This window comes from Podarcis tiliguerta (genome assembly GCF_965153285.1).
Source record: "Podarcis tiliguerta genome assembly, chromosome: 11".
Taxonomy (NCBI): Eukaryota; Metazoa; Chordata; class Lepidosauria; order Squamata; family Lacertidae; genus Podarcis; species Podarcis tiliguerta.
In genome coordinates, this window is record NC_139544.1 from 34,834,769 (window position 1) to 34,859,775 (window position 25,007).

General features: G+C 44.0%; 1 protein-coding gene and 1 long non-coding RNA gene across 6 annotated transcripts; one reads left to right on the top strand and one right to left on the bottom strand.

Annotated features, from left to right (window-relative positions):
* Positions 1-1,536: 1,536 nt before the first annotated feature.
* GCNT4 (glucosaminyl (N-acetyl) transferase 4) lies at positions 1,537-21,819 on the bottom strand. Of its 4 annotated transcripts, none has more exons than XM_083404176.1 (3): positions 21,530-21,819; positions 10,053-10,238; positions 1,537-3,756 (listed from the first exon to the last, which is right to left on the bottom strand). In XM_083404176.1, exon 3 carries the CDS (start codon positions 3,753-3,755, stop codon positions 2,400-2,402), a length of 1,356 nt encoding a protein of 451 aa, XP_083260302.1. In that variant the 5' UTR covers position 3,756; positions 10,053-10,238; positions 21,530-21,819; the 3' UTR covers positions 1,537-2,399. The 4 variants fall into 4 exon arrangements, with proteins under 4 accessions (XP_083260302.1, XP_083260300.1, XP_083260303.1 ...); XM_083404174.1 differs by lacking the exon at positions 21,530-21,819 and adding an exon at positions 20,489-20,625; XM_083404177.1 differs by lacking the exon at positions 21,530-21,819 and adding an exon at positions 20,219-20,346.
* On the top strand, positions 20,429-25,005 carry LOC310660083. Of its 2 annotated transcripts, none has more exons than XR_014503146.1 (2): positions 20,429-20,549; positions 21,813-25,005. It is a non-coding gene; the product is annotated as an uncharacterized lncRNA (long non-coding RNA). The 2 variants fall into 2 exon arrangements; XR_014503147.1 differs by lacking the exon at positions 20,429-20,549 and adding an exon at positions 20,657-20,733.
* Positions 25,006-25,007: the final 2 nt, after the last annotated feature.

The following is a 25,007-nucleotide window of genomic DNA, read 5'->3' on the forward strand; positions in this document are numbered from 1 at the left end:
GTCACTATCCATATTGGTGCTATATTATATCATAGGGTGGGGGGTTTCAAAACATTTAAGTGAACATTCATTTATATGTTCTTTACAAGTAAGTTTTAAAGAAAAACAAGAGGGTTTTTTGTAGGAGAATCTAGATAGGCAAACTCAGCCCTCCAGATGTTTTGGGACTACAACTCCCATCATCCCTAGCTAACAGGTCCAGTGATCATGGACGATGGGAATTGTAGTCTCAAAACATCTGGAGGGCCGAGTTTGCCTATGCCTGTTATAGATAATTATTATTGCTGTTAAAAATGGGAGTAACTTCATCCTTATTGCTATGCGTTTTCTAGACCAGATCCTGCACCTACATTACAGGAAACATAGTACAAGGCTATTAAGTTTATCCAAGAAACCTAAATGAACACACAATGGAGAAAGAAGTAACTTTGATGGAGGGAGGATCCTTTGATGAGACAGGTAAAATTGAGAGGGGAGCGTATATCTTTCAAAGAAACAAAGATAAAGCAGGGGAGAAGGAATCCTTGCTCATGTTTGCAACTTTTGACTATATAAGCACTCTGTATAAAAACAGTACGCAAAAATAAACTAAACCCTAAGAACTCCTAACAAGATTTTCACAGGCTTGGCTAAGAAGTGAATCTTGTCATCAGCGATGTTTCCATGCACCGTCTTAACAGATGCCCATGACAGTGGTACACTATCTCACGCATAGAATCTCAGTAACAGTAACAGTGCTAGTAAGGGAATTACATTTAAAACTGCAGCTTGCATGCTGGATTTCCAGCAATGGTGGCAGAAGCTAGAAGGGAGAAACCTGTATCCCCATACCTGAACAGTTAGAAGTATATCATGTCGTGAAATAAAAACACTTGTACAAGTTCTGGGCAAGGATTATTATTGCACAGGGAAGATGCATGCTGAATTATATATATACAAGTTGGCTCAAAGAGATGCTCACCACAAGAACCTCACTGTTAGACTACAATTTAAACATTTTACTGTACTATACAGTGGTACCGCGGGTTACAAACACCTCGGGTTACAAACATTTCGGGTTGCAGACTCCGCTAACCCAGAAGTAGTACCTCGGGTTAAGAACTTTGCCCCAGGATGAGAACAGAAATCATGTGGCAGCGGGAGGCTCCATTAGCTAAAGTGGTACCTCAGGTCAGTGGCGTAGCGTGTGTTGTCAGCACCCGGGGCAAGGCAAGTAATTTGCGCCCCCTAACTCGTGGATTTGCACCCCCTAACCCGTGGATTTGCACCCCCTAACCCTAACCCCCAGATGTTGCGCCCGGTGTGGCCGGCCCCCCCTGCACCCCCCACACTACGCCACTGCCTCAGGTTAAGAACGGACCTCCAGAACTAAGAATTAAGTTCATAACCAGAGGTACCACTGTACTGTGGTGTGCATCTTTTTTGACCATCTTGTAGATAGCATGCTCAGAAGGAGCACGAGCACCAGGAAACACTATTCCAAAGCTACTTAGCCAGCTTCGAAGGACATAACAGCTTAAATAATAACATTATCAATCAAAGCCATGGCACAGAAGTTTAACAAAGAGGCAATTGATTTGGTAACATTTTACAATCACTTTGCATAGGAATAGTCAAATGACCACATGAAATAAAAGATAATGAAGGCTCAGTATAGGCAGAATCATGAGTAGAATCTGACACAGTGCCTTATATGGGTTGAGCCAGCATTTATCAACCTATGAGGTGGGCTCCTCCTGGAGGGGGTGAACTTAAGAGAAAGATGTGGCGCTTGTTCCTACAGTCAATAGCAAAGGCCTGGGTGGGTTGAATGGCCCTAGCAGGGGACTGAGCTTCATTCAATTTGTGGATGTGACTGTTCTACAGTACATCACCATCCTAACCTGATTTGGAAATAGCGGTTGCTTTGTTTCACCTATGCGTCCCTGCACATAGTTTGGAGTAGGCGTGGTCAGAGTTGTCCTCTTTTTTCTTCTAATGCTGGATTTGGATTGGTACTCCTTGTCTATAGATCCTTGTATGCAACATGCACACACATGACAACATGCAAGAACCATCTTGTGTTGGTCAACGGTTTGGGTTTCCCTGTGGCAGAAAGCAGAGTAAATTTGTAAAGGGGTGCCGAGTTCAAAAGTATTGAGAACCACCGGATTAAGCCAGGGCCCTTCTTGGTCTTTTGAATTGCTGTAGAGTGCCTCTCACTTCCCACGACCCTACCTCTACTCCAAGGATCTAAACAAGCCTTGCATTTAATTGCATGTATTAGCAGTGTACTAGAACTCCACTGAGACAGATCAGAGAGATGCTTTCAGGAGGTATTCCAAGGAGTGATATGGCTCGATCCAGCAATTCCACATTTTAAAAAATGGCAGAAGTCCAACCATAGGTATGCTGTATCGTTATGAGACATCTGTAAATGTCCTGTGCATAAAAAGTTTTTCAGAAGACAACTCAACCCATTCTTTCTGCTGGTCTGCAAGCATTTCTGCCAAACATTTTATTAAAACCGGGTCCACTTTTGAGTCGAATTTGTTAGCAAACCAGTGCCCATAGTTTATAAGCCACCTCAATTCTGCAGCTGCGTAGATGCACACACTACGGAGATGTGTGCCAGTACAGGGAGGATAGAGATGGTCTTCAAGGTAATTCCATTTTACTAAACGAGTTTTGCTCTGAAGATCTGAGATATCCTGAGCTGTCCTTGAAATCCCTCCAGGTGCTCCAGGAACACGAACAAGGGTTGCCCAGAAATGTTCATCGGGCGAATAAGTGTCCTTTGACCATTCAAAAAAATCTTGGGCAATGGAACTTTCTAGGACATGCTGTACAAAAGCTCGACATAGCACAAAATAGGCACTGCCTACAAAAACTTCAATATTGTGGGGTGGCGGGTCCTTAGAGATATTGGTTTTCACAGGCATCTTCATGTCATAAGGCATTTTCTGAAGTTCGTAGTGATAGGTAAATCGTTCCTTTTTACTGCTACTCGGTTTGGTTGTCTCCAGCATGTTTCCTTCATTTAACTTCTTAAATTCAGACACCAGCTCGAAGTTTGATCTCAGAGGAAAATCTTGGCCACATAAATTGATTACATACTTCCATGGGATGGAGGACTTAAGCAAATCAGATAAGCAATTCAAATCTGCCTGGAGCCTTGAAATATGGGCATATTCCACCACCTCCAATTTGGACGCAATGAAAATATTGGGGAAACATTTGGCCAGATTATCCAAAGCATTCTTAAAAGTGCTAGAGGACTTTTTGTCATAATGGATACAGTAAACATTTTGACTGCTGTATATTGTATGGATGAGCCTCTCAACCATTATTGCATCTTTATGAACAACCAGAGAATAAGCTAATGGGAATTTTTCCTCTTCCAGAGAGACGGGCTTTAGGTGATATCCTCTAATTGCACGGTACAGCTGACAGTTACTAGTCATTGTTACAACATCTTCATCATCTAAATCGATAATGGATTGTCTCCTTATCTCTAAAGATTTCCCAATCTCCACAGGATCCTGATTGTATATGGAGGAACAGTTAATCTCATACTGGGTGTCTTTTTGGGAAAATGTGTATTTGTTTTTCACAAATGATGAGGTGCTTAAAAAAGGTTCTACAAAATAAATATTTTTGTGAGGGAGCAGCTCCACTCTGAGAAGTTTCAGCAGCAAGAGCAGCCACGCTGTTAAAAACAAGATCAAGAGATGCCGTCTTGTTGGATAATTAGAGGAGCATTTATGTCTCTTCATCCTGTGAAAAGAAAGAAGATACAGGCAGGGAGTTAAACACAATTCTATACTTTTCACATATGAGACAAACACTGACAAGACTGCAGCTCTAATGGGATGCTTCTACAGTTCCTTACGATCATCGCAAACCATCACCAACTAAATATGATTCATTAACTTTACACAAAACTTTGTTTCCTGAATCCCAAGTCCGACCAGTAAATGAAATGAACTAGCAGCTGTCATAATTACTGCTGGGGTTAATAAAAGGTTAAAAGGTAAAGGACCCCTGGACAGTTAAGTCCAGTCAAAGGCAACTATGGGGTTGCGGCGCTCATCTCGCTTTCAGGCCAAAGGAGCCGGCGTTTGTCCACAGACAGCTTTCCGTTCATGTGGCCAGCATGGCTAAACCACTTCTGGCACAACGGAACACCGTGATGAAAGCCAGAGTGCACGGAAACACCATTTACCTTCCCGCCACAGTGGTACCTATTTATCTACTTGCACTGGCATGCTTTCGAACTGCTAGGTTGGCAGGAGTTGGAACAGAGCAATGGGAGCTCACTCCACTGCAGGAATTCGAACCGCCAACCTTCCGATCAGCAAGCCCAAGAGGCTCAGTGGTTTAGACCACAGCGCCACCCACATCTGCTGGGGCTACTATGCTGAACTAGTGAAGTGCTCACTGATTTGACAGACTGAAGCAGAAACCAGGCTCCTCCACTGTGGCTCCTCCCTGCCCTGTCCTTCTCAGTGATGAAAGAGCAAAGTTACACTTGACAGGGAGCCTCCTCAGACCCCTCTCAACAGTGTTGCTGGTGCTATTGCTGGAGAAGCAAGAAAGAGAATGAGATTTGGTACTCTGGAGGCTGAATGTCACAGTTAAAATTTTACCAGTTTGGGGGAACATCTATATAGGTAGCACGAAGGATTTTGCTGATGCATTGACTAAAACTTCAAAAGAAATGGGTAAAATAGGCCAGCTCTTCACAAAGAAGAATGGCGAATAATCAAAATCCGTATTAGCGCAATACCCTTAGTAGGCCAACTAAAATGGCCACAATGCATTTCTCTTTCACAAGAGGCAACCTGAAATCTGCACAGCACCTCACAGGAACATCTGCCACCTCCCACACTGCATCTGAAGTTGCTTTTAATGGCCAACACGTCTACCATTACTTTTTGTGGATATATCAGAGATGGCCCCCGCAATCCCATCACTGCATGATGGCTGGGGCTGATGGGAGTTGGAATCCAACAATTCCTGGGAGACTACCGGTTCTCCATCCCTGGTAGAAAAGCCAGTACCTTTCTCCTGCTACAACTCATCATTGAACACTGGCCATGCTGACCGGGGCTGGTGGTAGTCTAAAACATCTGGGGGGCACCACATTGGCTACCCCTGCTATATAAATTGATTAGTGAAGGGTACAGTTGTTATTTGTTGTGTTTTCCCTCCACTGCAGCATTTTAAAACCCTGCTATTTTTAACATACTGTGCTTTTGTACAGTTTTGATCTGAGTTTACTTTTCTTCTCCATTTCCTTAATAATAAGACTTTTCCTTTTTATGTGCCAATGTGCATATTTTAAAAACAATTTTTGGTTGTTGTTTTTTTAACAGATACAAGAACCATTAAACACTTATCCAGCAGCACATCTGCTGGTTTTTGTTTTATCCATTGTCTCTAGACATACACGTACACATTCAACATCAAACATATTACTTAATGTAACCTGTCAACTGAGAAAACTGAGCAGTTGGTATTAAAAGGTTTTGATTTTGGACATTATCATAGTTAAAGAAAGGGGTCCATGTTTCTTGGAAGCTGTCTCTATTCATTATGCCTTTAATTGCCCTCCTGTGTCAGGTGAGACGCTCAGAAATTGCTGTATCCCATATATTATTTTTCTATAAGTTCAGGGGTATTTGTTGCTGAAGGACATCACAGCATTAACAGATAAATGTTTTGTAAAAACAGCCATGTGGGGCAACAGATGAATGCTATACTTGCAGGTATAGTGCGGTATATAAATTCAATAAACAAATAAAACAAAATTGTGCCAATATTTCAACTTCATGAAGTATTTATGGGGTGGGGGACAACACAACACTGGGTGTTCCTAAAACTCAGTAATTTTGTTACTGTAAACAAGAAAACAAAGGCATGAAGTGATCCACACCCAAATATATTGCTTTTAGCAGCAACATTGCCGGGAAACATTTATTGTTAGATGAAACATACTGAGGATGCCAAACCCTCTGCTTTTAAATGGAACTATGCATAAAGGCTGAAGCCTCAAGAATTCCTTTTCTTGTAAAAAGGAGTCCTCTCACATGAAGTGCCTGGGCATGCAGTCAGCAGCAAGGGAAACACCAGGCAGCTGGGTTAGCTCCTCACAGATTTGTTGAAAGAGACAGTTCAGAAACACACCGTCAGCAGAGGATACACATGCACAGAGATTGGCAACACGATGCCTTGTTCAGCAAATACTGTACAGTGGGTGCATTGTACAGTCTTTATTATGCAAAACCCATTACAAATTGAGAGCTTTGCCCTCAAACAGACTGATGAATACATAAACGGTGAACCAACATAATTTCTGAATAGCTCCAGAATAAGTGTTGGATATAGCCATATATTTGCTTGTAGCTAACATCATGTGGACTAGCAGGCCACCTCGTTTTCTAAACCCCAGAAGGCTGAGTTTTAACTACAAGGCAAAATATTCTAAACACAGCACCATCTTCAGAAACCCTGGTGTACTGAAAAACCATAATGATTTCCCAAAAGGTTTTATGTGATGCATGAGATCATGCTAACTCCAAACTCATAATCTCTAATCAGTCACAGAATGAGGGTCAACACTGTTCTTGATCCTAGGGCTACTTAGCACTTGGCCTTTCAAAATGAGAGGCACTAGTTTTCTGGTTTGCATCAGAACCTTCTGTGTTTAGTACAGGAATGAGGAACCTCAGGTGTGCAGGGTGGAGGCAAATATGGCCCTCTAGACCTCTCTGTCTGGCCTTTTGGATTCTCCCCCTCACTTGACCCCAAGAGTTTTTGCCTGAATAGAATGTATCACTTGCCTCTCCTTTGGTGTGATTAGAGATGGACGTTGATACGATTCAGGGCAGACAAAAGGAAGCACTTCTTCATAAATCACATAGTTAAACTATGGAATTTGCTACCACAAGATGTACTGATGGCCACCAACTTGGATGGATCCATAGAAGGATAAAGCAAATTCATGGAAAATAAGACTACTAGCCACAATGACTATGTTCTACCTCTGTCAAGAGGCAGCCTGCCTCTGAATGCCATGTGCTGGGAATTAGAGGAAGGGAAGGGGCTGTTGCACCCGGGTCCTGCTTGTGGGTTTCCCATAGGCATCAAGTCAGCCATTGTGAGAATGGGATGCTGGACCAGATAGACCCTTGGCTTAATTGAGCAAGACTCTTCTTATCTTTTCCTCATTTGCAAAGTTGCCCCCAACTTGTGGAGGTCAATAGGAAAGAGATTTGGGAGGTGGACTAGCCCACCTTACATGTTGAATAAACTCAGAAGATGAATGTGTTCAATAGAACTTATTCCCAGGTAAGGAAGGATAGGATTGAAGCCTAAGAATGCAATCCTACAGTCATACCTCATGTTACGTCCGCTTCATGTTACGTTCTTTCAGGTTACGTCCCGCGGTGACCCGGAAGTACTGGGAAGGGTTGCTTCTAGGTTTCACTGCTCACGCATGCGCAGAAGCGCAAAATGACGTCACGCACATGCGCAGAAGCAGTGAGACGTGCCACTGTGGGTTGTGTTCTTTTCATGTTGCGAACGGGCCTCCGGAACGGATCCCGTTTGTAACCAGAGGTACCACTGTATTCTCATTTACCTGTGAGTAAACCCCACCATGCACAGTAGACCATATTCTAAGTAGACATTTGTAGGGTTGGGCTGAAAGCACATTTACTTGTAAGTAATCCTCACTGAACAAAATAGGGCTTACTTTGAGTAGACCTACGTAGGGTTGGGCTATAAGATGGCTCTCATTCTTTGAAGGATTCCATCTGGTTTCTCACGTAAGTTTGAAAAACACTGCATGATGTAAACAGGCATTTACACCTTAGATACTTTTCTGGGCAAGAGGTGCTAAGTGACATTAAAGTATTTTAATCAAATTATCACCTCAGCTGAGTCACAAATCTTTAAATAGCCCAACTGGTACCAGGCAAGATTTCTTGTAGTTGCACACCCCCACAAATGAAGCACAAAACATTTTGTGCAAATGTACAGGTTATCCGTGTGTGTGTGAGAGAGAGAGAGACAAGGCTTCATGCATCTCTTGTTTATATAAACGAGCAAGAATTAACTTGTCCTTATTTGAGGAAAAGAAGAGCATGAAATAACTACAATGATTAAAACAAATCTACTGCAAAAAGGGACGCGGGTGGGGCTGTGGGGAAAACCTCAGCGCTTAGGACTTGCCGATCGCATGGTCGGCGGTTCGAATCCCCGCGGCAGGATGAGCTCCCGTCGTTCGGTCCCAGCTCCTGCCCACCTAGCAGTTCCGAAGCACCCTTAAGTGCAAGTAGATAAATAGGTACCACTTTATAGCGGGAAGGTAAACGGCGTTTCCGTGTGCTGCTCTGGTGCCGGTTTGCCAGAGCAGCGTCGTCACGCTGGCCACGTGACTCAGAAGTGTCTTCGGACAGCGCTGGCTCCCGGCCTCTAGAGTGAGATGAGCGCACAACCCTAGAGTCTGTCAAGGGCAGGGGTACCTTTACCTTTATCTTTACCTTTACCTTTACCTTACTGCAAATTTCATGTTGCTTGTGTCTATAGCAGTTTTATGGATTTTAGTCATGCTCCCCCCCCCCCAAAAAAAAAGTTTCATGTCTTTTCTCCCTGCCACATTTAGAATGCAATTTATGCGGGAGAGGAGAAGAAGTGCTAAAGGATTATCAAATCCTTGCTAAAAATTATAAATTTGTCTTGTTTATTCCAGGTCTACGGAGATACCCAATTACCTGGAGATGCTTCTGCATATATACAGTACATACACAAGGCCTTGTTTGAAGCTAGGACTGGGCTTATCTCACTTTTTACATTCTGTTGCCTACAAATCACTTTTAGCCTTTATAAGGTCTCAACACTGACACTCAGGGGTTGACAATACTAACATGAAAGCCTCGCAACTCTAGAGCTAAGCATGTTATCTTCCAATTTCATTATTACCATTATGGTTCTTTTGCTTCCTTGGCCTACCCAATTTTATTCATTTCAAGGGCATGACTAATATGCTTGTGCTGCAAGTTTACCAAGGACTAAGGGCTGAGGAAGCCTATAGTTTGGCCTTTCCCTGTTAGGATTTATACAAAACAAAGGAAATTGAGTCATACACTCTTTCCTCCCTGCATGAACGGCTCACTGCACAGGCTGTAAGCATTCTGGAGTTCCCAATGTAGCACTGGACACAGGAAACTTCCATGTAAAGGCAATATACCAGCACTATAAGGGGTTCTGCTTATAGAGCTAACTTTCAGTTAACAAGAAGCCTCCACATAGCTACTTTCCTCTCCTAATTGCGTGTTTACTCACAATGGGCCAACAAAATTCAAACCTGTTAGCTCGCCTTCCTGTTGTTTCCAAACATCTCTGAGTCACCCCCAAACAGGTTTATTCCTGCTGTCATGAGGAAACATGCTGGTTTCATTTCAAGAAAAGCAACATGCAGCAGACAGAAGCAGTGTTAGAAACTCAGCTAGGTGCCAAATGGCTCCTTAAACCAGGGTTAACCTCACCAAAACATAATGCTTAGTTGCCATTTTGGGGCCAGACGACTTGAAAGTCATATTTTTCAATACAGCTTTTTGGTTCCTGAAATTCATTCTGATTGTGCAGATAAAATATAACAGAGAGAATTCTATAGGATGTGTTGCTATCATGGGATAACAGTCAAGATCCAAGGATCCCCAGGCATGCACCTTCAGATGGTGGAAACATCAGGTGCTATCCTGGCACCGGGGCATTTTATGTTCAAATCCATGTGACGGGGTGAGCTTCTGTTGCTCTGTCCCAGCTGCTTCCAACCTAGCAGTTCAAAAGCATACCAGTTCAAGTAGATAAATAGGTACCGCTATTGCAGGAAGGTAAACAGTGTTTCGTGCGCGCTGGGCACTCGTCACAGTGACCCGTTGCACCAGAAGTGGTATAGTCATTCTGGCCACATGACCTGGAAAGCTGTCTGATGTTTGAATACCCCAACTTCAATTTCAAAGAGGATTCTAGAGAGTTTAGACCCACCGCATTTGTAGACCTACCTTTTGTATCTCTCTGTATCCTGTTCCCTTTGTGCTGGGTTGTAGGATACTTTGCAGTCACCATGTAAACTGATGGGTTACATCCAAATAGTTCTTTCCCATATTTGTATCAGCTCTGCTCTAGACCAATCTCTCTTTTCAAGTATGCAGCCATTCTATGCAAGTATGAAGGAAAAACACTTCTTTCTGTCAAGGTCAAAGAAAAAGGGGGTTAAGATGTCTTAAAATAGTTTCCTGCACTGACATAACAATCTGAATTTTGAATGCCACTGTGAACTCTACTTTGGGAAATAGCTTTTAGACTTCAAATACATAAATACATCATGTGGACAATGGCTCTGGCCTACATTTTACTGTATGGTGCAACAAAGACATTTCTGTGTTTTTACATGAAGTAGCACACGGGTTGTGATGAGGCAAGGTGTGCTTCGACTTTCAAAAAGCTTTCAACAAGGAACTTCATCAAAGACTCCTGAGTAAGCTTAGCCATCATGGAATAATAGAAGTCCTTCTGTGAATCAGTTATTGGTTAAGTAGCAGGAAGCAGAGAATGGGAACAAATGGACAGTTCTCCAAATGGAGAGACAGAGAAAGCGGAGTCCTTCAAGGATTGGCATTGCAACTTTAACTAGATCTAGAGTTAGGAGTGAGTAGCGAGGTCACCAGATTTGCTGACGATACTAAATTGTTCAGGGTCATTAAAACAAAAGGAGATGGTAAAAAGAGCTTCAAAAGGACCTCGCCAAATTGAGTGAATGGGCAGTACAATGGCAAATGGAATTCAATGTAAACAGGTGTAAAGTGATGCATGTAGGGGTGAAAAACCTTAAGGTCACATGTTCATGGGGTCTGAACTGGCGATGACTGACCAGGAACGAGACCTTGAGGTCAGACTGGATAGCCGATGAAGATGTTGACCCAGTGTGTGGTAGCTGTGAAAAAGGCGAAGTCCATGCTAGGGATCATTAGGAAAGGAATTGAAAATAAAACTGCCAATCTATGGTGCAAATCTATGGTGTGGCCACATTTGGAGTTCTGTGTACAGTTCTGGTTAAAGGTAAAGGTACCCCTGACCATTAGGTCCAGTCGTGGCCGACTCAGGGGTTGCGGCACTCATCTCTCTTTATTGGCCGAGGGAGCCGGCGTACAGCTTCCGGGTCATGTGGCCAGCATGACTAAGCCACTTCTGGCGAACCAGAGCAGTGCACGGAAATGCTGTTTACCTTCCCGCCAGAGTGGTACCTATTTATCTACTTGCACTTTGACATGCTTTCGAACTGCTAGGTTGGCAGGAGCAGGGACCGAGCAACGGGAGCTCACCCCGTTGCGGGGATTCGAACCGCCGACCTTCTGATCGGCAAGTCCTAGGCTCTGTGGTTTAACCCACAGCGTCACCCGCGTCCCTAAAAAGCAGTACTGTGGAATTGGAAAGAGTTTGGAAAAGGGCAAACGAAATAATAAGATGGAGCAACTCTCCTATGAGGAAAGGCTGCAGTGTTGGGGCTTCTCAGTTTGAGAATAGGTGAGGGAAAAGTGACATAACAGAAGTTTAGAAAATTATGAAGAAAGTGGGTAAAGTTTTTCTCCCTTTCATAACACTAGAAATCGTGGACATCCACGCTGGAAGATCCAGGATATATATAAAAAAGTACCTCTTCATGCACTGCAGCTAAACTATGGAACTCGCTCCAACAGTAGGTCAGCGATAACCAGCAACTTGGATGATTTAAAAAGGGATTGGAAAAATTCATGGAAGTCAAAGCTATTTTTGAATACCAGTTGCTGGGAATTGCATGTGGGCAGAGTGGGCATGTGTCCAGCTTGCAGGCTTTCCATGGGTATATGGTCAGCCACTTTGGGAACACTATGGATTGTAAAATCTCCAACTAATTATCAGCCAAGAAGGCTGCAACCCTAAACACACTTAACAGGGATTAAGTCCAACTGAACTCAGTGGGAGTCACTCCTTCTGAGTAAACATGCTTGGGGTGGTGCTGCGATGCTTTAGGCAATACCTCAGTGTTATCTGTTTTCATTAGTTTTGTATAACAGTATAGAACACACTTCTAAAGTTTCAAGCAACTGTAACTTTTCATTCAATCCAGTTTTCTACTTTCTGAATTGCACACATCTACTCATAAGTCTCACTGAGTATAATGGAGCTTACTCTTAGGAAAGTGTGTACACACTGCAGCCTTGAAAAATACTGCTTCCTCATCATTTGGTCAATACCACATAACATTTATGCCTTTTAAAAACAAGCATTCATTTTTTTGGATACTTCAACTTCTCTGCGACTCGCACTGGAATTTCAACCTGGCAGCCTATCATTAGTATCTTTGTTTTGGTGTTTCAAGGAGCATGATGGATTATGTTGCATAAGACAGCTTTTAGAATTTTTTTCTTCACCCTTCCCTAGACAAATAAAAAAAAGTATCTGGCTTGTCTTAGACTAAAGTTTCCTTCTGTCACAGTTACTTGCACAAGCTGACACCATGCTAACATTAAATCTTAATTTTTAAATTTAACATTGCATTATTATTATTATTTTTAAAATGTTTATTATTTGTTTAGTGCTTAAAACACACAAAAATAAAAATAAGAAGAGTAACAGAAATCATAAGTTATGGGGGTATAAGAAAAGCAGGAAGAAACCATGTTGTGTGCCTATTTTATTTCAACAAACTTTATATGCCACTTGATTGTAATATAAAGCAGTTTACAAGAAATATTTAAAAATATCAGCAAAAAATATTTAAAAACATTTTTAAAATATCATCCTGGTTGCAAAATTTCTTTATTTCCTTTAAATTAAGAACTATAATTTACATCATTGCCTGAATTTGCTTTCCAGTTTTCCGCCTCCTTGAGACAAAATATGAATCTATTTTCTTGTTTCCACTACTCAAATCTAATTAAACCTTCATGATCATAAATCAATTTGCAATATTCAATTAACTATAGGAAAAGATTACTGCCATGGCTACAACAGTCTCTTGGTTCATTTCCATTATTAATGATTAAGTTGTCCCTTGATTCCTTCAAATGATCAACTGGGCAATTTCATTCAGATAATCAACTAATTAACAGTTAAGAATTTTCTTCTGCAACATATCCCTTAATTCCTTCAGACAGCCAATCATATATAGGAACAGTGAACTCTATTCTCCAAATGCCTTTTTTTTTTTTATGTTGCCAAAATAGCAACATCCGCACACTTAAGGGAGGTTATTGAGAAACCCTAACATTTGCAAAAATATTTTTAAAAATTGGGGAAGTAGCTCAAAATCAGCCTGCTGAGGACTAAGAATACTTAATGGCCACAGAATGTTGGCAGATTCTTTGTGATGTGGAAAACCAGAGGGGGTGGTAATGGAATGAAGTATCCTGAAAGGCAGTGTGGCTCTCTGGCTGCAACCCAAAGCAAGAGGATTCATTGAATCATAGAACTGGAGAGTTGGAAGGGATCCCAAGGGTGATCTAGTCCATCCCCCAACAATGCGGGAATCACAGCTAAAGAATTCCTGACAAATGGCCATCCAACATCTGTTTAAAAACTTCTCTAATGAAGGAGGCAGTCCGTTCCCACTGCCGAACAGTTCTTACCATCATAAAGTTCTTCCCAATGTTTACTTGGATCCTCCTTTCATTTGAATACATGAGTTTGGGTCCTACCCCCTAGATCATCAGAAAACAAGCTTGCTTGCTTCCCATGGGACAGCCCTTCAGATATTTGAAGATGCCACCCTGCAACATTTTATTGAAAGTCCCACGTGTTCACTCGGTTTACAAACAGAAGGAAAGAAGGTTTTTAATATTTAGAATTGTCCCCCAAATTATAAATTAAACAAACTGACAAAGGAACTGACAAATGGGCACAGAGACTGATCACAGGGCATACGGAAGTCTGAATTTTTCTCTCACCCTCACCCAAGTGCACACTTGAATCTTGGCAGAGTGATTAAAAGGAACAGGAAGCCTGTGGGCATATTCATATCCTTATCTAGCTCTCCACCCATGCTTAAAGCAGTCTTGTACCACTTCATAGGCTTCCCCCCAAAGAATCCTGGCAACTGCAGTTGGTTAAGGATGCTAGGAACTGTAGCTCTGTGAGAGGCCTCCTAATAACTCTCAGCAGCCTTAAGAAACTGCAGTTCCCATCATTCTTTGGGGGAAGCAAAGAATTGTTGAAAGTGGTGTTAACAGTGCTTTAAATACATGGTATGGTCAGTCAATGGAAACGAGCAGGCAAACACGCTGAAGGTTCTGTTCCACCCTATAGATACTCTTTCACATGCAGGAGCTGCGCCCATAAGGTTTGCGCCAGCATTACCATAACACACTGTGTGTGTACGTGGTGTGTGTGTGTGTGTGTGTGTGTGTGTGTATAACACAGTCACACATGTACAGAGCAAATTGCCCATAAAACCCTCTCCTTAAGAGAGACAGACACGCCTGCAAATTTAACTCATATTTGCCAAAAAAGGAGGGAGTCGTTTCAGTGGGAGTATCAGCAAATGAAGGACAGTTTATTTACAATCTAGAGGTTCTCACAGTTGTAGCCAATGTTAGTCCTACTCAGAGAAGACCTATTGAAATTAATGGAAATGACTGATTTAAGAGTCCATTAATCTCAATAGGTCTACTAGGAGTGGGAATTAGTTGGCTACATAATAAATAAAATTATTATTATTATTATTATTATTATTATTATTTTATACCCCACCCAACAGCTGGTCAGCTCCCAACAGAATATTAAAAACACAATAAAACATCAAACATTAAAAACTTCCCTAAACAAGGCTGCCTTCAGGTCAGATAGTTGTTTATTTCTTTGACATCTGATGGGGTTCCACAGGGCGGGTGCCAGTACCAAGAAGGCCCTCTGCCTGTTCTACAGCCCTTAATAAAGGTAAAGGTAAAGGGACCCCTGACCATAAGGTCCAGTTGTGGCCGACTCTGGGGTTGCGGCGCTCATCTCGCTTTATTGGCCGAGGGAGCCGGCGTACAGCTTCCAGGTCATGTGGCCAGCATGACTAAGCTGCTTCTGGCAAACCAGAGCAGCGCACGGAAAAGCCGTTTACCTTCCCGCTGGAGTGGTACCTATTTATCTACTTGCACTTTGACGTGCTTTTGAACTGCCCTTAATACCATACATTTAAAGCACATAGCTTCCCAAAGAACCTTAGGAACCATAGTTTACTTCTCACAGAGCTACAGTTCCACACACCTTTAGCAAACTGCAGGATTCTTTGGGGGAAGTCACTGTGCTCTAAATGTCTGGAGTGGATGTGAATCTATACTCTCTTGTACCTGCACAACCCCCACCACTGGCTGATTTCTCCCTCATCGGTCAGGTTTGTCTCTAGTTTTGGAATCCCAGCTTGAGAACAGGAGATTAAAAATTGCTTGGCAAGCATTCGCAACATACAATCAGCAGACGGGGAAAGGATTAAGCACCCACCTCTTGCTTGCTCCACTTTTGGAATCCTGTTTCCCTTGCAGTGTGTGGTTCCATCCTCACTCTCAAAAGCCCTCCTGTTCAATGTGAGGCATAATACCAGGGGTGAAACCAGCCTTTATTCCACCCGGGTCGAAGACCCAGTTTGGCACACACACCACACACATTTGCGTACACACACACACAAGTTGGGAGCCTCAATGGCACTCCTTTGGAGGCTCCACCCGGGACAAAAAACCCGGATAGCCCTCCCACCCCTGTAGCTACAGCTCTGCATAATACTATGTAACTCCCCCTCCTCCTTTCACACACCACTAAATCTTCTGGTTCTCAAAAAGTGAAAACTACATTAATGCCATCCTGGCAGTGCTATTCTATGCATGTCTACCCATAAGTATGTTCCACTGAGGTCACAGTGACTTACTCCTAAGGAAGTATGTTCAGTGGTAACTGAACAGTTTAAGAACAGTCCGGTTTAAGAATGATTCAGTTTACAAACCCTGCAAAACCGGAAATAGTGTCCCGGTTTGAGAACTTTACCTCGGTCTAAGAACAGAATCTGAACAGTGGAAGGGCACCGACGGCAGGAGGTCTCATTAGGGAAAGCGTGCCTCGGTTTAAGAACAGTTTCGGTTTAAGAACAGACTTCCAGAACGGATTAAGTTTGTAAACTGAGGTACCACTGTACAGGACTGCAACCCTAGATTGTTAAGCATACAGATTTCAAATAGTGCAAAGCCAAAGAATACAGTTAAGATCTGCAAATGACAAATATGACTTTCCTGCAAATTTAGGTTCTTTTCTTACAAAGTCTGTGTGCAACTTTATTCAGCTCAATTCTTACTTTGCAAAAAAAAAGATTTGGCAATGGAAACTGAGTGTGTCAGTGCTGCAGGTCAGAACACAGGGATGTTAGCAGACAACAGCAAAAATGTAATTAGCACCTAGTTATGGGCTATAATAGCAGTTCTTTTTTAAGATGAGGTTTACAGTAATTAAGATTTACTTAAAGTTCAAATTATCATACAAGAAGTATCCCGCTACATCTTACCACTTACCACAAATGAACTGAAATCTTTTTCTACTTTTGTTCATAGCTAGGAATTGAGCAGCAGAAGAAAAACAACCTAATCTGCTCTTGTGTTTGATGTGCAAAATCATCAGGCAAAGCTTTTTAACAACATGGAGAAACTTTATCACCTGCTAATGTGTGCACATTAAGCTGCTATTAAAAGCACAGCTATAGGGGCATTAAGAAGCAATCCACAGCTCAGTGGTAGGACATGCTTTGAATGCACAAGGATCCATGTTAAATCCCTGGCAATTCCTGTTAAAAAGATGTCAGGCTTCTGAGCTGAGATAGACCCTGGAGATTCAGTTACAAACAGATATTGCTGGACTAGCGACAGACCAGTGAAGCAGCTTCGTGTAGACAGTGGAGTCACTTGAAAATGAAAGAATGGGAGCAAAGCAAAGGTTTATAATTCAGTTACTCAGCTGAAGTCACTGAAATACTAGTGATATACAGTGCAGGATTGTTGTTTTTTAATTCCATGGTTCATCTTCTAGTGACAAAGTAAAGCTGGTGGTGTATATGAATTTGTACCTGTGTGAAAATTATTCTAACAAAGATTGCATGCATCCTTCCCAAGTGACAAGTTACAATTAAAATTCTGAAGTTTCAAAAGCCAGGAAGTGATTAATTGAATCAATTATGGTTAACAGCAGTAATTAATTAGACTTAGGTGACAGTCTTGGATGTTCAGTTCATGGTGCGTTAAAAAACACAACACCACCCCGTGCCCTTTTATTATAGGGACCATTCATCAGAAAAGTTAACTTTAAGTTCCAGATAGGAAAAATGTTTCAATGCCAAATCATTCATGTTGCAAAGTACTCTTGATATCCAAAAGAATATTGCAGTTGTTGACTTGTCTATGCTCTCAACATAGCAAAATTGTAGGTGGGAATCCGAAGCTGTCAAGGTAACGACTACCTAATGAGTCCATGGTTCCTAAGTCTAAAATTCAATCCATTTAACCACACCAAGTTAAAAATGCCACTTGGGTAATAACTTGTAAGCACTGGAGAAGGACATAAACCAGTGTCATTTTACAGGAAACTGCAAAGCCTAGTCTGTGTGATCCATTGGTGGTGGTGCAGTAGTGGAAAGTGTGAAGCAGGGCAGGGCATCCATTTTTTGTTGCCAATCCACCCACTCCGCCTACCTACTGCTGCCCTCTCCACAATACCACAAATACTGTTCCAAAGGGTTCCCCAGCCCTTGTGGGCACCTTTTGGGAGAAAAGAGGGGACTGCACTGGGTAGTGTGAGAGGGGGAGTGCTGTCCATTACAGCAAAGTCTCACTGTGCACAAACCTAAATAACAAACTCTTGCAATGTAGAGACAAACTAAGTTTGTTCTTGGAATAAGCTTTTCTGTGCATACCAAGAACAAACTTAGTTGGTCTCTAAGCTGCTACTGGACAATTTTTTCTTTCTTTTTTATATATTTCAACTGTGTCAGACCAACACAGTTACCTACCTAAATCTAATTCTTGCAATGATAATATTCTATGTTAGTGCTTTTAAGCAAGGGACAATATTTACTGCAATTCTGTGTAGCACCCTGCCTGACGGCATGCTGCCGTTTCTTTTGCTGTTGTATTTGAGAATTACAGAACCTCGATGTCAGAAGGACCTCTCTAGCATAACTCAAACTGTTTACTCAGAAGTAAGCCCTGCTGTGCTCAGTGGGGGGTTTCTCCCACTTAAATATCCATAGGATTGCAGCTAAGTAACACGGGTGGCGCTGTGGGTTAAACCACAGAGCCTAGGTAGGACTTGCTGATCAGAAGGTCGGTGGTTCGAATCCCTGCAATGGGGTGAGCTCCCGTTGCTCAGTCCCTGCTCCTGCCAACCTAGCAGTTCAAAAGCACGTCAAAAGTGCAAGTAGATAAATAGGTACTGCTCCGGCAGGAAGGTAAACGGTGTTTCTGTGCGCTGCTCTGGTTCGCCAGAAGTAGCTTAGTCATGCTGGCCACATGCTGTACGCCGGCACCCTCGGCCAATAAAGCGAGATGAGCGCCGCAACCCCAGAGTCGGTCACGACTGGACCTAATGGTCAGGGGTCCCTTTACCTTTACCTTTAAGCCCTGCTGTGCTCAGTGGGGGGTTTCTCCCAATTAAATATTCATAGGACTGCAGCTAAGTAACTAGTCCATATGCCTATCATACACCAAGGCACACTTTTGTTCTTTCCAACATGTCTTATAAATATCACGCTAAAAGCCTCCAAGACCGTAATCTCACCATTTATCTAAGCAGTTTTTTTCTGGCTTTTTCCTAATTCATTCTCACAATTAGGAGGCTTCTAATTCAACTCCATTGTGCAACTTGTCTACAACATCTTCCACTCGTTCAGAAAAAGCTTTTAAAAAGATGACACAACAGCTGCCTTTTCTCAACAGCTAGGCATACCTTTTTTCTTTTCTTTATTTAGTTCCCCTGAACATTACTTTACTCACAATACACTACACAGAAAGCCAGGGGTCAAGCTCTTTCAACAAGAAACGTCATTACCCTGTGCCTTTGATTATCTTACAACAAGGAGGACTTTGCCTTCAGAGCTCCAGAACTCCTTTACTAAAAACAACAAACTACTGCGGTGGGGCAAGCAACTGCTACTTGGATCAAGAGGTCAAAAATCATGAAATTTATAAAACTGGAAAATGCAGATATGTACTTAGAAACGTGACCCACTCAGTGAAAATAGGTTTTCTTCCTGGCCAGTGTGCACATGATTATAGGATTACAGCCTTAGACACAATAGTCTTTTGATATTTAATTAATGCACCAATGGATGGGAAGGGGTGGAAATGACAGCAGGGTCTACTCGCTCCCCATTTGTGTTTTCACTGAATTCCAGAACAGGCTCATTGTACATAAAGCAGCATGTGTGGAAGTCCTGTTCACACATTCAGTTAACAGGTGTAGACAGCGGCCAGAACCTGCCCTTCCACATGTGCTCATTGAACATGTGGATCATAACATATGAAATGGGCCATCATCTTCTATGAGCTATAAACAAAAATCCTCACTATTTTTTCAGGCTGTGAAGTTGAACTGATGAATTCATCAACTTAAAAAATTGGGAATTCATTGTTACTGGAGTGCTCTCGTCCACTGTGCTATGCAGTATTAGCCCTTTGGGTTTTGTTCTCTTTATGGAGCACCTTTTGCAGGATTTGAGTGGTTTACCTTTTCCATCGGGAAAACTGCTCACAGTCTCCAAAGACGCACATTAACAATATTTTAGCTGTAAGCAGCTGTAAGCCAATTCTCTAGGTTTTTCCCCTAGGTGAAATTTTAGACTGTGAACTCCTTGGGGCAGAGACCTGTCCTCTTATTGTCTGTTACTGCATGACAATAAATGCAAAGTTGCCATCTTAGTAGCACATGGTCTGCAATTTGTCAACACAATCCTTACACAGGTGGGCAGAGGATTGGCGTGACCACAGCTTGAAGCATTGCACACTTGAGTTCAGTACACCCCCACCCCCACTCCCACCCAAAGTGCCAAATGCAACTCCCTTGAGTGGCCCCTTAAAATTTAAGAGAATGACTCTTTATAAAGATTGAGGACTTGCACCTTTAGCAACCGCATGAGAGACCAATAAAGAATCAGCAAGAACTGAAGCTGCACCTGTTGATTGTCTGCCCATCACTAGGTCAATAAAAGCAAGGACCTTTGGCCATTGAAAGGCAGCAAGCTTCCCTTCATCCCACAGAGGACAACTCTACTCCAAGCAACCTCTCGGGTCTGGCCCTCCCAGGACGCCAAAGTTTCAGTTTGATGCTAGCCGGATGCTTGCACAATGCAAGATGGGAGTGACGCGAAACTTGTGCAGCGAGAGCAAGCTTCTGGAAGGGAAAGCAGCATCTCCTGCGGTCACATTAAGCGCCCCAGCCTTACCTGTCTGCTCGCTCCTCTGCAAGAACTGAGCACCGCGTGCCCAACTGAGAGGGGAAGGAATGTAAGCAACCATCCGAGCGAGATCTCAGGGAGGGGCGAGCCGGCCGGCCCTTGCTTTCTTTGCCAGAGCTCCGCCTCAACTCCACGCGGGGTTGTTGTTAGCCAGCGGGGGAAGCGAACGGCAGGCACGAGCGATCAACTGCACAGGCACTCGGCAGAAATTACTCGGAAGTCGACCTCCTCCTGTACGTGCCTGCTTGTCCAGAGGACATGGGGCTTCCCGGGCGTCGTCCCTGCACAAGTTGGCGGCGCCGAGCTCTGCCGCGGGAGGAATGAAGGGGCTGAGAGGCTGCGCCTTCTCCTGAGCCCCAAAGCCAACCGCGAGGACCTCGCGCGCGCGCTTCCTCGCCCGCCCTTTGCCGCTTCCTTCTTGAGGCAAACAGTTCCAGTTCCTCCCTCTGCCCTTCCCTCAGTGCCGCCGCCGCCGCCCCGCACTCCGAGCGGCTTCCTCAGGGCACTGGCCTCCCGCTGCCTCAGAGCAAGGCAAGAAAGGCGGGCAAACAACGACGACATCTAAAAGTTTCTTTCCCTCCTGAGCAGCGAACGCGCCACTTACGAGAGCGCACCGGCCCTGTCTGTCCCGGCGGTGCCGGCGGCTGCTGTGAAGTCAGGCAGATGTTTGCCTCTGGCTTAGTGGCTCAGAGCCGCCGCCGCCGCGCAGTTTTCCTTCTCCTCGCTGCCCTCCCCCACCCACCCGGGCGCGAGCGAGCGTGTCTGTGGGAGACGGAGGGCGCGGGAACTGTTGCTCCCGCGAAGGAGAGGACCCCATGACGTGGTCGGAGGAGGAGGGGGCGCCGCCGCCGCCGCGCCCGGGACCTCCTTCCTCCTGAGCAAGGAAGAGTGACGCTGCCGCCCGCTCAGCCCAAGAGAAACCAAAACAGCCGCAGCGGGACCCCGTTTTTTCGAGTCAGGAAGACTCCTCCGCCAACACCACCCAAGGGGCTCCTCACCGTTTCTTCTCCGCACCCGGAGGCTCCTTACCGAGCTCGGACGGAGCCCTTACGGCGTCCCGCGAGCGCACACCGGCGCGCTGGAGAACTTTGTCGCGAACCTTTGCCCTCCCCTGTTTCTGTAATGAGGGGGAAACGGGAATGGAAAGGCGGGAGGAGCCCTCTGGGCCTTCCCTGGCTCGCCCGGAGGCGGCGGGCCGTTCCAGTCCAACTCGAAATGTGCAAATGTCGAAATAAAGGAAACGTGTCGCAAGGATGAGCACAGTTCTCTTTTTATATATATGTTAAAGCCAGTCTTCCTCTTCCTCCTGCAGTGTTATAATCACAGAAGTTTAGAGCTGGCCTGGAAGGGACCCCGAGGGTCATCCAGTCCAACCCCCTGCCCACAGCCTGGGTGGCATCGAATCCCTAAAGCTCCTGCTTCACCTCCAGGAATGTGTTTTCTCTTTGCTGCCTAGGCGACCTAGATAGGCAGAGATCGAGGTTGGGAACGAGTCTCCATATCGAGCTCGTTCCCATCCCAACAAGCCTTGTTGTTTATGTGTTTGGAAAGGGCGGGGAAGAGCGCCGCGCCTCCTCTGGTGGGCGCGGAACATCCATCCTGCGCTGCCATCCGGCGCTCTTTCGGGACTGCTCCGGACCCATTGGGAAAGCAGAGCGCTAAGGCTGCCGAGGTTTCGGTTAGGCGACTTTGGGAGACTCCAAGGGGCCGCGCGCGGCGGCCGCGGAGTAGGAAGGAAGGCGAGGAAATCCAGCCCAGGCGCTGGCAGATCCCGAGGGCTGGCTGTGTCGCCGCAGCCACTTAATCCCCTTTCGCTCCTCCAACTTTTGCTCTGTGGTCGGGGGTGGGGGGAGCGCGCAGTAATTATTGGAGTGTTTTAATCAGCTTGCTTGTTTCCAATTCCACTAGTTGCAAATTTGGAAAGTTTCCAGTATTCCATTTCCGTGTGTGTGTGTGTGTGTGTGTATGCAAAGCTGGACTTTTTAATCTGTTCCTCCCACAGGACGTCGTACTTCATAGGCTAATGTTGTTCGTCACGAAAGTGGAACTTGGGATTTGTCCACATACCCATACAAATGATAAGGAGGCGTGTTATCGCTCCCTCTTTCCTTCCTGGGAGACCTTCCGCCCCCAGAGCTGATACTTTGTAAGCGCTTGGTAGCAAGTACAATGTTGCTTTTTTATTATTTCGGAAAGCTTTTGATGGCATGCAGCCTCAATCACGCATATTGTCTAGACTGGCAGCAACCGATAATTTGTTTTGATTGGGCTTGTGCTGAGGTTTTTAATTGCTGAAGGGGAGTGATAAAATGTGGTTTACTATGTCTGATAGGGATATGTCTACATTATAATATTCATTTAAAGAAACAATTTAATGGTCTTTTTATGCAGCTGGGAGAGCAGTGAAACAGGTGAAAAATAAAACAAATCCTTGAATGGTTACCCATCATCTCCGTTGGGCATTTAAGCCTCTCATGAGCAGAAGTGCTTTTTCCCTTACCCAAGCTGTAGTGGATGTAACAGCATATGTCATGGGTAGGCAAACTAAGGCCCAGGGGCCAGATCCGGCCCAATCGCCTTCTAAATCCAGCCCGCAGACGGTCTGGGAATCAGTGTGCTTTTACATGAGTAGAATGTGTCCTTTTATTTAAAATGCATCTCTGGGTTATTTGTGGGGCCTGCCTGGTGTTTTTACATGAGTAGAATGTGTGCTTTTATTTAAAATGCATCTCTGGGTTGTTTGTGGGGCACGGGAATTCATTCATTTTTTTTTTTCAAAATATAGTTCACCCCCCCCCCCACAAGGTCTGAGGGACAGTTGACCAGCCCCCTGCTGAAAAAGTTTGCTGACCCCTGGGCCATATGTTGTCTGTCAACTCAGAAGTTGGCAGCATCAGCATCACTTTGAAACTCCATAGCTCAGTGGTAAAGCATCTGCTTTGCATGCCAAAGGCCCCAGGTCCAATCCCTGGCATCTCCAGGTAAGGCTGGGAGAATTTATTATTTATACCCTGCCCATCTGGCTGGGGTGAGCTGCTGCCAGTCAGTGTGGGCAATATTGAGCTAGTTTAATAAGTCTGACTCAGTATAAGGCAGCTTCCTGTTCCCACTGCACTCAATGGTGCTTACTCCCACAGTTAAATGTGTATATGTCTTCACGGTTGCTGTGAGGCTAAAATTAGATAATCCTATAAATGCCACTTTGCTAGGAGGCAGGATGCACATGCAGTGTAATGTCATTGAATCTCGCCCTTTCTGTATTCCCTCCCTTCAGTAAATGGGTAGAAGCTTGAGGATGCATTGCATTGCATGCACAGAGACTGAGCATCAGCACACTGAAGCTCATAAAAGAGAGCTTCTCACAGGCTTCAACATGAGATTTTTTTTGATGCAGAAATACTGGTATGTAAGATCAGGTCTTAAATTCAGGCTGCATTTGTATAACTGAAGTCAGACTCCCAACTTCCACCAATATCATGTCCAGGAGAAAATCAGGCCCTGGTGTCTCTAGCAAACAAGGGATTTACGGTAAGTAGTATGGCTGGCTCATCTCTTCATCTCTTCTCTGAGATCTAAGCTGTGTTTACACTGTGCACTTTTGCATTTCCAGTGCTGGGTTTTGCATGTGTTCACATGACATTGTAAAAAATGCTTATGTATCCTGTACTTCTCAATAAAATAATACTGTTTGGTGAGTTGTTTCTCAAACTAGCTTCACCATGGCTGCAGTTCTTAAGCAGCTTCTAATTTGCCTCTAGCCAAGGTGTGAACGAACACCTTTGCATGAAGTAAAGACATCCCTGCCCATAAACACCCCCTGGTGTGTACACCAACAGAAATGAAATTGTCACCAGTGAAGCCATGCTGGTATGAACAGCTGGAGGCAGAGAGATGTGACATGCACAAGAAAAGAAAGAAAAAACAATCTCACTGTGCTCCAAGACAGTAGTGTGAGCACCACCCTTAGAGAGCTAGTTAAAGGATAGACAGGTACAGGACTGGATAGACCAGCGACAAGTATTATTTAGATCTTGGCATAATTTTAAAAGTCATCTGTAAGCAATCAGTTCAAATCTCTTGCAAAGGTGATCTGTCCCTGGCCTGGAGAGCCTGACTGGACATGGAGAAAGGGGGATGTCAGAGAGAAAAAGTAGATGGCAGAAAAAGAAGAAGTGGCCCTGTTCACTTTTGGTTTTGGCCCTTCCTACCACTGGCTGTGGCCCACAACAGATTTCCCCTGAAAAATGTGGCCCTCAACAGAAAAAGCTTGCCCACCCAATGGGCACTTTATACGTTCAGATATTTCATGAATAATTTTTAATAGTCAATGTAGTACAGTAGAATAGTATGCCCAAACAGGCACTTTGGTTTTAAGGAAGTATTAGATACTGGCCTAGTTTTATTTGTTTCCAGTGTATCAGTTACAGGTAACAGAGTACCAGGTGATCAAGAAAGAGAGAACAATGTGTTCTGAATGACCAGCGATAATAAACTGATTACAAAAATG

Excerpts from the sequence above, each read along its gene's own strand:
- GCNT4 (XM_083404176.1), bottom strand. The coding sequence starts at position 3,755 with ATGAAGAGACATAAATGCTCCTCTAATTATCCAACAAGACGGCATCTC.